Source organism: Eretmochelys imbricata, chromosome 11 (genome assembly GCF_965152235.1).
Source record: "Eretmochelys imbricata isolate rEreImb1 chromosome 11, rEreImb1.hap1, whole genome shotgun sequence".
NCBI lineage: Eukaryota > Metazoa > Chordata > Testudines > Cheloniidae > Eretmochelys > Eretmochelys imbricata.
The window spans coordinates 11,377,733-11,392,410 of NC_135582.1; the positions used below are offsets into that span (position 1 = coordinate 11,377,733).

Sequence of the window (14,678 nt, forward strand, 5' to 3'; positions counted from 1 at the left end):
GTCACAAGTTAGTATTCTAATACAAAATGTTGTGGGAAATAGGACTCAAGGGATTGGCAGTAAGTTCTGTTCCAGCCCAGAGCAATAGAGACTGAAAGCTGGTAGTTGCTGATGATACTTCCATGGCCCATGTGGAATGAGTTCCATGATCTCCTAGCAAACAAGTGACTATATCAGAAAGACAGCAACAACTGGCATCCTTATTAGCAGTTGCATTAAAGGGGTCAAGGGTAGACAGGACAAGCAAGCAGTTCTCTTGCCTCTTGGAAAGGGCCAAAGCATGTTGGTGGGGCAGCATAGCCAAAGGTTGCACTGAAGAGAAAGGCTGGATCTGTTCTGACAGAAGTTTGCCACATATGTGCAGCGTGGCCAAATTAATGTTACTAAAAAGTCCCAACTTGTGCAGGTGTAATTGTGTCTTACCTCAGCTACGTCATACTAATGCTGCAACAGATTTTTTTTTTTAATTGTTTCCAAGGTTTTTAAATGAAAGAGGAAATAGAATTACCTACTGGTGCCTTTAAGTGGTACAAAAATGTTCAGAGAGATCTTGATATGTACACACAGAGTACACACTCTGAACTGCACCATTAATACAAACACACTTCAAAGGAACACGCACGTCATTTCGGAACAGCTAGGGTGTTGCAAAGCGCGTCCAATAAATCAGCAGGGGAGTGGACTGAGCATGCTTATCCAAGCCAGGTTGAGAGGGACCAGGAATTAGATGGAGAACCCACGTCCAGATGGTGGAGATGAGTTTGGGTTTAACAACACTATTTGTATTACAATAGCTCCTAGAGGCTCCAGTCGGGTGCTGTGCAAATGTAAGGAACAGTTTTGTGACACTGGGGACTAGCCCTGATGAGCTTAGATGTAACAAGTGAACCATGAGACCTGTTTCCCCTGGGCATCTTCTCCCTATTTGGGGAGGGCGGGTAGGTGGAGAAATCTACTTCCCAGCTATCAATTTCAAGATGTCCCCAGATTCTGGAAAACTTGGCACATTCTAGGACAAAAAGCACATAAAAAAGGGAAGTTTTAGTTGAATGTGTGATTTAGTGACTTCCACAAACTTTAGTGCAGTTGTACAGGCTTACTCTAGGACTGAACTTGGCCCAGCATATTAATATGTGCATTTAACCAGTAGTCAGGATGCATTATGTCCTATGTACAATGTGACCCAGATAAGATGTTAATTGGAATCTTAACATCTGCATTTTTCTGGCTTGTTTGCAGTCTTGCAAGTTTCAATCACAGTTGTAAAGTTACTTGCATGCAGCAACTGTTGAACCCTGCACAGCAGCTCTATCAAAGAATCCAGAATCACAAGTGAAGAATATCACACCCAGTTGAAGTCAGAGTACTTAGGGATGCAAAAATGTAATTACCCGACATGAAATCTGGACAGCATATCAAAGCCTTATACTTGCGGAAATTCCCAGAAGAATCTTTAATGACCACAAGCTGTCAGGACCTCTGTTTTACATTTCACCCACAGGCTTCAAAGTGTTCCCAACCCCCTGCGTCACAAAGCACTATCATCCTTACTCATTAAAGAAGAAAAAAGGCATTGGGTCAGTTCAGTTCAGAGAATTTTTGATTCATTTTTAAATTGACAAATACTTCATGAGTCAATATTTAATATTCCAGGGGAAGGAAAAGGAAGAAATCGTTATTGCCACATAGGAATCATTCAATAGCCTATGTTATGCAGAAGGTCAGACTAGATGATCATAACGATCCCTTCTGGCCTTTAAAAGAACAAAGAAAGATCTACAAGTCTTTTCAAGTGGTAAGTGTATTTTCAGACACTCACTTCTGAAAGTGAACTTGGGCATGAGCACAAGGCCAACAACCAAACCAGGGGACATTCCTGAGTGTTCATGAAACTGCAACTCTCACTGGAGAGCCATAATTCACATACTAGCAACGTGTCACACAGTAGCAGCTTTGATGGTTCCTGTTACCTTCTAACATGTGGGAGGCAAAGATTTTGCTGCAGTGCCTCCAACCACACTGCACAGTTTCCTTCTTCACTGATAACACAAGGACATTTCTCCTTCTTCCTCTCAAAAAAATATTACTATGAACTACCTTAAAAATCACATCATATGGAAACAATTTTCATTAATGTATTTGCAGGTTCTCTGCATAAATCCCCCATTTATTAAAATTGAGACTAGACTGCCATGGGTACCATCTATCAAATGGGAAAAGATGCATCACTCACACACAGATGCAGTGTCCTCTGTACACTAGCTGGCAATCTTGCTGTTTTTAGAAATACCGATTTGACTAGTCTTCCGCTGCATGGCTTACTCCATAAATTAGCCATGTATGCAAGCTGACACGTTAAAGGAGTACTGCTTGCAGCAATGGTCTTCTGTCCCACACTTGTGACAAGGGCAAAGAAGGGAGGGGGAGCCACAGTGTTTGGGAAAGCGGCACGCTGCGGAGGCATGGCTTGCATTAGCTTCTCTGTGACAAAGTTTTGCTTCCTGCAATACCAGAAAGTCTTTTGACCACAGAACCAGGCTGCACCTGGTAACTGAACTGTCTACAGACTGCTTCAGAGGAACCATAGGAAACTTTCTTTTTTAGAGAAGAGTTTAACAATTTCCTGAAGTCAGTTCTCTAGCAGATCTATTTCTAACACCTGAAAAGAACCATTTCTTCATTTACATTTCTTCCCTTTATGACTACCCCTCCTCTGTACCTCCTCTTATTTACTCTCCACAATGCAAAAATTTCCCCTAGCATTGTAATACGTGACAGGTTTATATAGCAGCTTTAACCCCAAAGAGGATCTTAAAAAACTTTACAGCATCACTTAAATGGAGCCTCCACAGAGGTGAAGGGTGATAGCTACCTAATCAATGCACAGCATGCTGAACAGCAGTATGGGGAGGGAGGGGCATTTTGACTAAAGATGCCAAGACAAACTCATACAGGCTGTTTTACAGGAGCTTTAAATGTCTGTGAAGAGCAGACAGAACCTCTGGATTTTGCTAGTTTCCTCTGAAGCACCTCACCACCCAATGAACTGCAGAGAATTCTGTTTAACTAGAATAGAAAGGCAAGTGGTTACATAAGTAGATGGGACTCAGACCTGTGGTGCTAGGGAGTCTATTTCCCTTCAGATGCTTATATCACCAAGCTGTGCCACAGGAGAGGCCGCGCATATACAAAACTATTCTGCTGCATGCAAGATTTCATACGTGATGCACATACAAATTGGATTCCTTTTCTTTGCATCTAGGGAGGTGGGCAGAATACATCCTAATCATATTAGCAACTTCTCATGCATGTGGGAAAGAGCTTAATGGCAACACCTTCCATGAAGCACAAGTGCAACCTGGCATTATAAACCAACTTTTTATAAAGACAATCAAAATGAAAGCCTTAGTGAATGTCAGAAGGTACACCAATGAGAAACACTGCTAATGGCCTGTCAGAGATACAAACGCTGGCAACAAGCTCCTAAGCGGCTGAGCCTATTGCCCTTCATGCAGAAAGCTTATCTTTGCATTGCAAGATAGAAGATATCCAGGAGATAGCCCAGGAGATAATGAGGCCATTCAAGTGTTTATTCAGAGAAATTCTAAATGCGTCAAATGTAGGAACCAAAAGCTGAAGTTAGAGGCCGTGTTCCCAATGACATTTAAAATGGGAAATTCCTATTAGTCCATTTTGGTCCACCTCCTCAAGGGTCAACGCAGGACTATCCCTGCACCCATTTCCATGGTACTTCAAGCCTATTAAATTACGCAATTCCTATTGGTGCCAGTATGACAACTGGTGAGGCTTCAAGTTCACATGAAACCCCCAAAACACAGAACTTCCCAGATGAGGCCCAGCTATGGACGCTGAAAGCATCCTGACTTCTCATTTTGCCTGGTACAAGGGACCAGTAACCATTCCAAGGTACGATCTCATAAAGTGCAAGACACTCACACAGTATACATTGGAAAGCTGGAAACCAGCTATAGCAGGTGTTCTCTTGCTTTGGGGATTCGGGAGATGTCAAACTTTAAAGGAAGGAATTTTTTTTAAATCCACATCTGGATTATCCTCTTTCATGTTGCTGGGTTATGCTTGTAAAAGAGCATCCTGTCCTATCACATAGCTAGTCCTCCTCTGAGACTTCCTCCTTGGTTCTGCTTAACTGACAACCAAGACTGCTCTGCCAGCATACAGTCCTCTTACCTATCCCCTGTCCTGATGCCAGGGGTTAAGATTAAGCAGAGAGTTACCTTTCATTCCACAAGTCCTAGTATAGCCCTTAAAAAAACAAAACAACAACAACAAAGCTTCACGAGCTTGGTGGCTCTACACCATAAATGACCTCTAACTTTGCTTGTGCCTCAGCCAGGTACCAGTTTCCCTCTGGAAAAAGCTTTCACCGGCCCTATAGAAGATCTCACCATTAAGAAACCTGAACTAATTATTCTTACTCATAGCTATTCTACCACTCCCCACATCTCCCTTAGTCAGCACCTGCCAGGATCTCAGTGCAAATTGGGCTTTGGTGGGGTGAGGGGGTTTCTTGTGCAAAGGCTGAAGTGAAGATCAATGAGTAAGTAGTGAGAGGGAGGAAAGAGGCTCCACTGGATGGAAAGGAGCAAAGATTGTTAAGGCTATGTATTAAAAAAACCAACCAACCAAAACAAACAAAAAAACCCAGAAAATCGGAGATAAGAGAAAGGAAAGGAACGGAACTAGAAATCAGAGTGTCCCTAAAACAAGCCCCCTGGCCACAAGTGAGTCAGTTTCACATCATTGCTTTTCAGGAAAGCAAGATAGAAGATTTTAAATATTTGCATTTTACACACACACACACACACGTTTTCCTTCATCATCCCACTATTCCCCTCCAGCCACGAAGAGATATACACCAGGTTGTTGGACAATCAGGAAGTTGGAGAGAGATTCCGCTGCACTAATTCCACCTGCAGTATATTTTTTGCACATATTGTCTATACAGGATGATATATGCATTTTATTGAAGGATTCATACAAGAAAATAAAGCTTGCCTTAGGCTCACAAGAAGAGTTATACTTAGAAATCTTTTTTTAAAACCCCACCCATACCACATCAAAAGCTGATCCGTTTTCTCAAACATACTCAGCAGTACATCATAGAAGGGAAACAAAAAAAACAAAACAGGAACTAGAGAGTGTGGTTTCTCAGAAGCCACTGAACAGCTCCAGGGCAGGGCCACTTTACCACATTAACAAACCCAGTGCAAACCAGGTAACAACGGTTAAATTTGACAATAGGCTCAGTCTACGTTTAACTAAATGCTCGAGATTTTTAGTTGCAGGATGAGTAATTATAACAAGAGATCAAGAAGATTCTGTTGCGCTGGCTACAACAACAAGAAAAATATTCCACAAGCGTTCCTGTTAAGAAAGCAAAAAAAAAAAAAAAAAACAGACAGGCAGGCAGGCAACGAAAGCTAATAGAACGAGCTTCAATCACTCAGGGTGGGGACTGCGCCTTGTAAGATTCAAGTACACTTGAAGCTATCATTTCCCCTCTGTGCAAAGCATGAAACAATCCATCAACATTTGGCTGAAACATCTTCATCTAGACAGAGAACAACGACGAAACTTGCATATTCTGCCATTTCCAAAGTGTCATAAAAGTGACTAGAGTGATGATTCATTCACTCGAATTATTGTACCTGGCACAGCAGTGTACCTAAGTCATCTCCACCAAGGTAGGTTTGATATTCAGTTCATCTACTCTCAATCCACCATAAGACTCTGCAATCATTACTGAAGGGATGAGAGAACTAAGTGCAAGTGGGTCAATCTACTGGGTTGTTGAACATGCCATGGAGTCCTGCAGATCAGGAGTGGAGGGGAATTAAGAGTATCTTCTCCAGCACTGAAGCACACTGTCAGCACTCAAACGTTATATCACCTATTATGTTTGCAGTCATCAGGACCAATGAACTAACAATAAACCTCCATCTCTAACAAGCTTCCTTTCTGGCAGAAAAGAAAAGAAAAAAGAAAAGAAAAGAAAAAAGGATGCTAGGGAAAGAATCATTCATAAGTAGACCTTCAAAAACCTCAAGCCATATTCCCACCACAATAAATACAGAACAATGTTCTTTTTAAGGACAGTAGATACTTAAGTCACTGAAATGTTGCACAACTGGGGCTAATTTCTACCCTCAGTTGCACCCACTGAAGTCAGTGAGACTGCATGGGTATAACGGAGTTTTGCTTTTGCATACTTCAGTTTTCTAAACCAAGGACTCCCAATCCTGCATCTCTTACTGACTTCAGATGAACTATTCCTGGGGTAAATTCTGCCACTGTTACTCACATTATATTGTATGTTATAGGAGATCCTCTATTGAAGTCAATGGGGCTACCGAGAGCAAGCTATTATTCAACATAACTACAGGCGGTGGAATCTGGCCCCAATGTGCATGAGTGGGTCCCATATTAGTGTTATTTAGATTTGCCTCCAACCCTACCTCCAATAAGTAACAGAGGAAGCACAAAGATCAGCAAGCTTATAGAGGTCACACATGGGGCTTTGCGTTTCAGGTAGCAAGTCTATCCCTGCTTATGAACAAAAGACAATCCCAATTCCTATTTGAAAACAAACAAACAAACAACAACACATCAACTCTGCAATGGCACATTCCTGATAATCTGTCAGTCTCAAAAAAATCAGTCATGACCTAGATATCTTGTGTACTATTGCAAGCTAGGTATAGTACAGAGATATTTCTCCTGGTGTGGACTGTGCTACTGCTCCTAACTGACCACTGATTAGATCACATCCAATAAAAAGCATCTTGATGAGATGCTAAAGAGCTATTCGTAACATGAGCTGATGTTCTAATAGGAGCAAGAGCTGCTCCAACTTTGCTAAAAATAACAGCCTACTTCAGGAAAACAGAAACAGAAAAGTATGTATACCTACACCCACACAGAAATGTGAGAATGGAATATTACATTCTTGTGAGGGTCCAACATTCAGCTGCAGAGCAAAAATGTATCATTAATACAAATTTATAGAGAGAAAGGTCAACACATTCCCAGTTCTCTGAAGTCAGGCATGGGGACCATTAGATCAGTATTGTTGTAACAGAGGTGTTTGTGATGGGGCTGAACAGCTTGGAGTCTAACTGTGGGAGGCTTGGATCAGAGAGTGCTATAAAAGAGAGCCAAACGATGGTGCAGCTCTTTGTGAACAGTGCTATTACAACTCTTTTCAGAAAGGTTAACAATAAATGTTACTTTAAAAGAGCACTGTCATTTCAGTTCCACTTTCCGCAAGGTTATTTATGTAAGACAACTTTCCTAGTCACCTGTTATTCTGATACATTGTAACTGGACGACCTCGCATGGCCTGAAGTATTTAATGAACTACAAGCGCCTTTCCTCAACTATGTTATTGCGCCAGACATCTTAGAAATAAATGTGACTGTACAGGTTTGGGCAGTAAAACAAAGCCTAAACCTAAATTAACGGTTAGTTAATGCCTGTTATGTTGCATCCCTATCCCCAACTCTTGGTTCTCTTTTTCCAAAGCCCAATAAAATCTACTGAAAGACTACCCGTTGGCATAAATTGGATTCTCAACACCTGATCCTGTAGACACAGGCTTGATCTTAACTTTATACACTCAAACAGCCCCACTAAGGTCAAGGGGGCGACTTGCCTACATGAAGTTACATATATAAATTGTTTTCAACGTTACAGCTTTCCATGGTAAACTCTGGGGTCTTCCTATGTGTCTATGCACTAACTGCACATCTGAGGGTCTACCGTAATATAGATAAACCAAAATATCAGTTTTACCATGTATGTAAAACAATTAAGTGAGAATAGCAGGTTTCTTTTCAAATGAGCAAGTATTAGACTGTCTTGTTACCATAAAAGGGTAAAAAGGTTATTATACTGACAGTCTTTATATGTTAATTCTGGAGCTGATCTCATTTATTCATAGTCCGGAAGTGTATCACTGCCTCATGGAAATTTCAGCAGTAGACAAGATATACAGTATGTACGCTGAATCACATTTATAAATCAAATGTTCTCAAAAATAACTCAGGGATAAAATGGGAAAATAAAGGTTTTTGTTTTAAACAGGTTTAAAAATGTGTAAATTTTAACTAGTTGCAGGTGTACAAGGAATACATAAGCAATTAAGATTTGTAGTTTGACTGAAGTATTATGCATAGAATATATTTTGCTTCCACGGAGCACTTTGTATGTGAAATATGCTCTCGTAGACTAGTTTATTTCTTTTTACCTAGTGCAGTCCTGAACTGGGAATAGTCAGTCATGATAAACATTCACATTTCCTTTCCCCCCTCACTCGCAGTCAAGAAGAGTTGACCAGGTGATAAAGGCGGCCAAAATTTCTACAAATGACCTCTACTTAAGTTTTGGGTGCCTGACCTGATCTACAGAGGTGCAGGGTACCTGCAGCTCTTGTTGACCACAGTTAGAACTGCCCAGCACTCAACGCATCCAAAAATCAGGTGCAAGGTACCTCAGGTTGGAGGACCTAATTCAGTGGCTGCTTTCGAAAGTTTTAGATTCCCAGAAAATTTTTAAGAGCAGCCCAGCTCTAAAAGGTAGGAATCACAATAGCCATGATTCTCAGTCCATCCTGCACTGAGCACAGGAAAAGCATGGAGGGGGAGAGTGTGTGCAAAGGTTTCAGACACTTTCATGCTCCCTATATTCCAAGGACATTAAGGGGCAGGGGCAGGCATAGCTTCCAGTATCACAACAGCCACAGGGCTGCTCTAATTTACACCCTACTTTCCATGGGACGCAGACCCTAGCAGGAGGGCAGCGTGCTGTGGCCATGTCCAATCCTGCCCTCTCCTTCCCATTCCCCTATCCCAGAAGGTGAGAACAGAGTTAGTCAGAAGTCCGTTTATTATGATAATCTTCAATTTTTGCATGAGTACCTGTTTTGTCCAGCTTTGATACAATCAGGAGAAAACAAGGACAAATAACCAAACCCACAAACCAAAGAGGAAGGGAAGAAAGTAGTTGTAATATCACGATCAAAGTATCATGAAAAGGGAGAGGGATGAAAGTTCTAAATAGTCTTTGAATAAGAAACATGGCTGAAGGACCAGATGGTCTGATGGCCATGAGTTCAATTACTGACCAATTCGACAGTCACATCATGACTAATAATAGTGGACTGAAAAGGGTGGAAAAGCCATTTTATTTTTTGGCTTTCCTCCACCTCTGCCCATCTTGGCTTTAAGAGAAAGAGAAATAGAGAAGGAGGGCTTATATGCATCAGTGGGGCAGAGTCTAACAAAAATGAGATTTCCATGGTAACACTCAACAGCCTCTGTCAGAAAGGCCTGGTAATAGCTGTGAGGCAATATGCTTTGTAGATATAGATTTTAATATTAGACAGATCACATATGTAAACAAATACACAGCAGGCCAGATCCTCAGCTAGTAGAACAGAAAATAGCTTCACTGACTTCAATAGAACTAGGCCAATTTACACCAGCTGAGGATCTGGCCCAATATCTGAATTAAACAAAACAAACCCCACAAGAAGATCACACAGAGAACTAATTTTTGAGAATAGTTTAAAAGGAATCCTGTGATGTTGTTTAACTACTGCAGAACCTCACCTTAGAATAATTGTGAGATCAATTGTTGATGCAGATATATGTGAATTACCAAAGAGTACCAGGGCAGGTTCTAGGGTGGGCAAGAAGGGTGCCAGCTTCCTGGAGGTGCTGTACTGCTTGGGATTTTTTCCCCCCCCCTCTGCTGATTGGCCAGCAGGTTTGGGGCAGGGGGTGGGGGAAGAGGCAGAGAGGAGAACATGACAAAATCAAAATGGCTAGGGCCATTCCTGGAGAGTAGGGCTATTGCAGCGCATTATTAGTTTTGACAAGCGCAGTTTTATCTGGGATGATTCTTCACATTTTACCAATAAGTAAGCGTGCTGAAATAGAAAGAAAGCAGGCAGTCTAGTGGTTACAGAAAGCGGCTGGGAGCCTGAACTATCATCCCAGGTCTTCCAAACGCTGTGACCTTGGGCCAACCACTTCACCTCTGTGACTCAGTTTCCTCGCTGTTAGTTATGAGATTTAATGCATTCACCAGCAATTTGAAAATGCAACAAAGTAAGTATTATTAATAATTTATTTTGTAAGGTTTCAGAGGAAATCTCACTACAGCACTTTGATGTTAAGCCTTTGCAGGATGAGGGCCTAAAAACTTTCAGACATGCTTCAAATTATGCACCATGAGTAGTCTCATTGACTTACATAGGACTACTCACAGTTTGTAAAATTAAGCTTGTGCACAAGTCCTCGCAGGATTAGGGCCCTAACAAGGATTATTTGAGTATGTTAGTGAACCTTACCTATGGAAAAAAAACAAAAAACAAACCACCAATTAGTAGTTGTCATGCTTGTAGATTAGAGTAATAATTAGGGAAGTCCTGCTCTAAATACATAAAAATACACTATGTACAGTTTAAGCCTTCTTACCTAGTTTCTATTTTATGGACAAAATGCATTTTGTGTGATATTTTGGATTTGTACAGAGCACCACTAGCACATCCCATTAGGTTTTCCTTGACTAAATTCAGGCCCCAGAAGAAGTCTCTCTCTAGAATACTCATGATAAGGTGGATACTGGAAGATGTCAGAAGTAATAATACTTGGTCAGCCACAGCAAAGTGCAGCATAATATATAGTGCTGGAAAAGAGAAGACTGTAAGCAACCAATACCTGATTTTCATTTAATTATCAATTCTTCGTTAATATACACATCCCTGCTCAAAACCCCTATTATAAGAGGGACTGCAATGCACTGCAGAATGAAAATGATTTTCAGAACTTTTTAGTGATAAACAATGATTAGTTTTCTATTGTCAATGTGTCTGTTAAACTTAAGCAAACAATCCCCCCGCCCCCCATCGTTTGTTCTGCTTGGAAAGGAAAAGAGGGTCCTTGTATTACTGTTGTCTAAACAGATATGGTAATTTAAAAACACTGCACACTGACACATTCTATGAGTCTTATTGTTTCAGTTAGCTGACTCACTAGTAGTTAACATTCTATCACAGCTACAGATAAGAGTTTAAAATGCAAGGTTGTTTTAAAAACAAACAAACACGGTTATTGCTGGCAACATATGGAATCTATTTTTACCCCTTACCCTCTAGGTATTTGCTGTACATTTCAGAGAGCAAACCCCTCTCTTTAGGTCATTGACTTACATGAATTAAGGAACATGCATCTCTGAAACCAGGTTGTACATTTTGTTGATATTTTACATAATTACAAGCAAGCACAATTCTCTCCCCATAAGACCACCAAGACTGTTCCACACCATTTTTTAGTCACACAGCACCAAGCACAGGTACCATTCCACAGATGATCTGTTGACATTAAATAAAACAGAAATGCTCTATCCACAGAGCTAGTCAGGATCATTCGGTGCTAAAATGCGACTTACTTAAAGCTAGTAAACCAGATTTAAAAAGTTAAAAAAGAGGAAGAAAAAGGTTAAAACAGTTATTGAAAAGCAACAGGGAGGAGAGCATGATTAGACTAGTCAGCATCCAGGGCAAACTCCCACCTAGTATCAGACAAACCAGTGTCCAGAACCAGCTATCAAACAGATCCACAAAACTCAATTGAAGCCCAGACTCCTTTTGACACCTAAAGCCACCAGACCTTAGAGCCAGAGCTTGCCTCACCTGCTTTAACAGGAACTTGTCCTCTGCACTGGTTTTCAGGGAGATGGCCAGGTGGATTGCTGAGAGGACCACCCCGCTGATGACCGCAGCCCTCATCCTGACTGGCAGCAGCGTGTAGATGCTGTAGATGAAGAAGACAGTCCACCAGATGCCCTCGGAGGCGCTCCTGGGCCAGACCAGCAGCACCCCCACCACCTGTACGGCCACGATGGCCAGGATGACCGAGTAGCACACCAGCCACATGTGGTCCTGGTGGAAGTCGTTTCGGTTGCACAGCACGCACAACACCAGCACCAACAGGATGGCCAGCGAGAGCACCACCACATAGGGCACCTCGTAGCGACCGTACACGGCGTGGAAGAGCAGCATGACCAGGCACACCAGCACCAGCACGGCCATCAGCATGGTGAGGCTGCTCTGGTTGAGCCGGAAGAAGTAGCGCTGGTAGAGACGCTCCAGCTTCTCCGACTGGAACTTCTTGGACCTGAAGATCTGCAACAGGCTGCCACGGCAGCTGCCCATGGAGAAGGCCACCTGGGAGTCCCTTTCCTCCTCCTCCAGCTCCTCAAGCTTGGCCTTGATCCGCTTCTCCTCCAGCCCCAGCTCCACGGACCGGGGCCGCACCTCACCCAGCTCCCCAAAGTGCCGAGGGCTGGTGGTAAAAGTGGGATTCCCTCTGCGCTGGCGGCGGCGACTATCTTCGCCATGCTCCTGCCAGGCCGATTTGGATCTAAAACTCAACATCCTGCAAACGCTTTCCCTCCGGTTCGTGTTGGGCTGAGGCTCGTAGTCTTCCTCACTCCTCCACCTGCTCGCCATGCAAGAAGGCTTCTTGCTCGATGATCTGTTTGGGGCAGGTGGGTAGGAATAGCCATTGGCCCTGGACTCTGCTTCCCCCCAGGCCGATCGATGCTGCTCGGTGCCTCCCCGAGGTGCAGGGGCTCCAAAGCCCGGGGGGCTCACACTGTTGGGCCGGGACATGCCCTACAGCAAAGAGTGTTGGGAAAGGGGACAAGCCACAAAGAAAAAAAAGTTCGCTCACAGCCAGGAGGGACCTGAACTTCCAAGCATCTTTCTCCAGGCGTCAGGGGAACAATGCAAGGGGAGCGAAAACTGCAGATCCTTCCCTCTTTGGCAAAGTCCTGGCTCACACAAAAGTCTCAGGCTGTCAGCGATACAAGATTCCTGATAGTTGTCAGGAGAGCACAACCAATTCAGTGAAACCTCTGCTCTACAACCTGGGGTCTCCTGGAGCCTGCTACAAGTGCCTCATAAATAGCTGGAATCCCAGCAGCAGCTTCCTAGAGAGTTCCCCCCAATCTGTCATTTCCTCTCCCAAGTCTCTAGGGAACCGGTCATTCCTTTAAATAATTATACAGAACTTTCTCACAAAGGGGGCTGGGGAGGGAGAGAGGAAAATCACCTGAACTCCCACCACAAACCAGAATCACAGCCCCAGATTACTCAGTTTTATTAGCATTGTAAAACTGCAAATCCTCTCTTGGACCAAAGCAATTATCCCGGCACAAGAAGCAAAGGCTCCCACTCCAAGGTACCTTACAAGAAGCGTGCTGAAGAGCCAACATATTTCTGCACTGGCTGTTGCGTGAAAGGCAGAAGAGAATCAGTGATAACAACTCCCACCGGGGGTTAGCGCCTGGAGAAACCACCATTTGTTGGTGATCTGAACTGATTCAGAACCAAACTACAAAGAGCAGAGGGACGGCGGTGCTGGGACTAGTCTTTGGCGGTTAGTCTCATAGAAAAAGAAAACATGTCCTAGAGATTGTCAAAATCCCTCCTCGCCCCAGCGCAGAGCGCTGCAGCAGATGGGGAGATTGGATTTTTTTTTTTTTTAGGCTCTCAGTACAATAATGGTCTGGAGTAGTGGATGCATCCTTTACAAAGAGGACATACGCTGAGCTTTCCCTTTCAGCAGACTCAGCATTAGCGTCCGGGGGGAGAACCAAATCAATCGACTCCTTAAGAGAGACAGAGCCATCCGCTAGCTCACAGGGCTATTTCCCAGCCAGCAGCACGCTCGGGGGTAGGTTTTATCCAGCAGCTCCCGCTGCGGGACGATGCGCTATCTCCGCAGCAGACACACCAAATGAGCCAGAATAACTAGCGATGGTCTCGTCTTCCAGGGGCAATGCAGCCTTCTCTGCAAAGCAGGATCGAAGGGGACCTGGCAATTCATTCACACATCCTCCTCCGTCTGCTGCTGACCTGGCTTTTGCTTCGGATCAATGCAGCCAGCCTAAGGTGCATGTCCTCACCCTTCCCTGGCAAAAAATAAAAGCGATTAAAAAATAAACAGCAGAGTGGCTTCTCTTTCTCTGCAATGCAAAAATCCAGCGCGGGCAGCTCGTTGCTGAGCTGCCCAAATTGCTCTTTCTCGGAGAGGAGGCCGGCACTTTACGGGAGGCGCTGCTCGGAAGCGCCGGCTTCCCCAGGCACCGCCAGCGGCATCTCTCCCCGGCTCCGCGCTCACACGCGCCGCACCTCGAGACATTCCATCCGCACCTTTCAAACTAGTCTTTGTACTCCCCCATTCAACCAAACTTCAGCCCGGCCAGCCTCCGCCTGCGGCGCCGGCGGATTGGTGCGGTCTCAGCGGCTGCCTGCTCCGATTGGGCGGCTCTGCTACCTGACCGGCTGCCTTGGCTTCTCTGCCAATGGATGGTCCCGTTTGGCTGTGGGGGCGGAGACGGCGGGGGGCAGCTGCAGCAGCTGGAATCTGCAATGTAAATTCTTTAACTCCTTCGCCCCTTCCCTCCTACCCCAAGTGTATTTACAAGCCGTAGGCGCCTGCTCCGCTGACTCTCTTCACGCGGCTGCAGCTGCTGCCTGGGGCGGACAGTGGCGGGGCGGGGCGGGGCGGGGCGGTAGGGGTGTGTGTGGATGCGTGTGCGCGCTTGCTGCCTGCCTGCTCCCCACG

At 44.1% G+C, this 14,678-nt stretch overlaps 1 protein-coding gene across 1 annotated transcript in view; it reads right to left on the bottom strand.

Annotated features, from left to right (window-relative positions):
• Positions 1–12,718, bottom strand: part of ADCY5 (adenylate cyclase 5) — a 336,865-nt gene extending 324,147 nt beyond the window's left edge. Inside the window, exon 1 of the mRNA XM_077829909.1 lies at positions 11,738–12,718. Coding sequence (XP_077686035.1) covers positions 11,738–12,718 — 981 coding nt within the window. The remainder of the gene's footprint in view (positions 1–11,737) is intronic.
• Between the last annotated feature and the right edge of the window lie 1,960 nt (positions 12,719–14,678).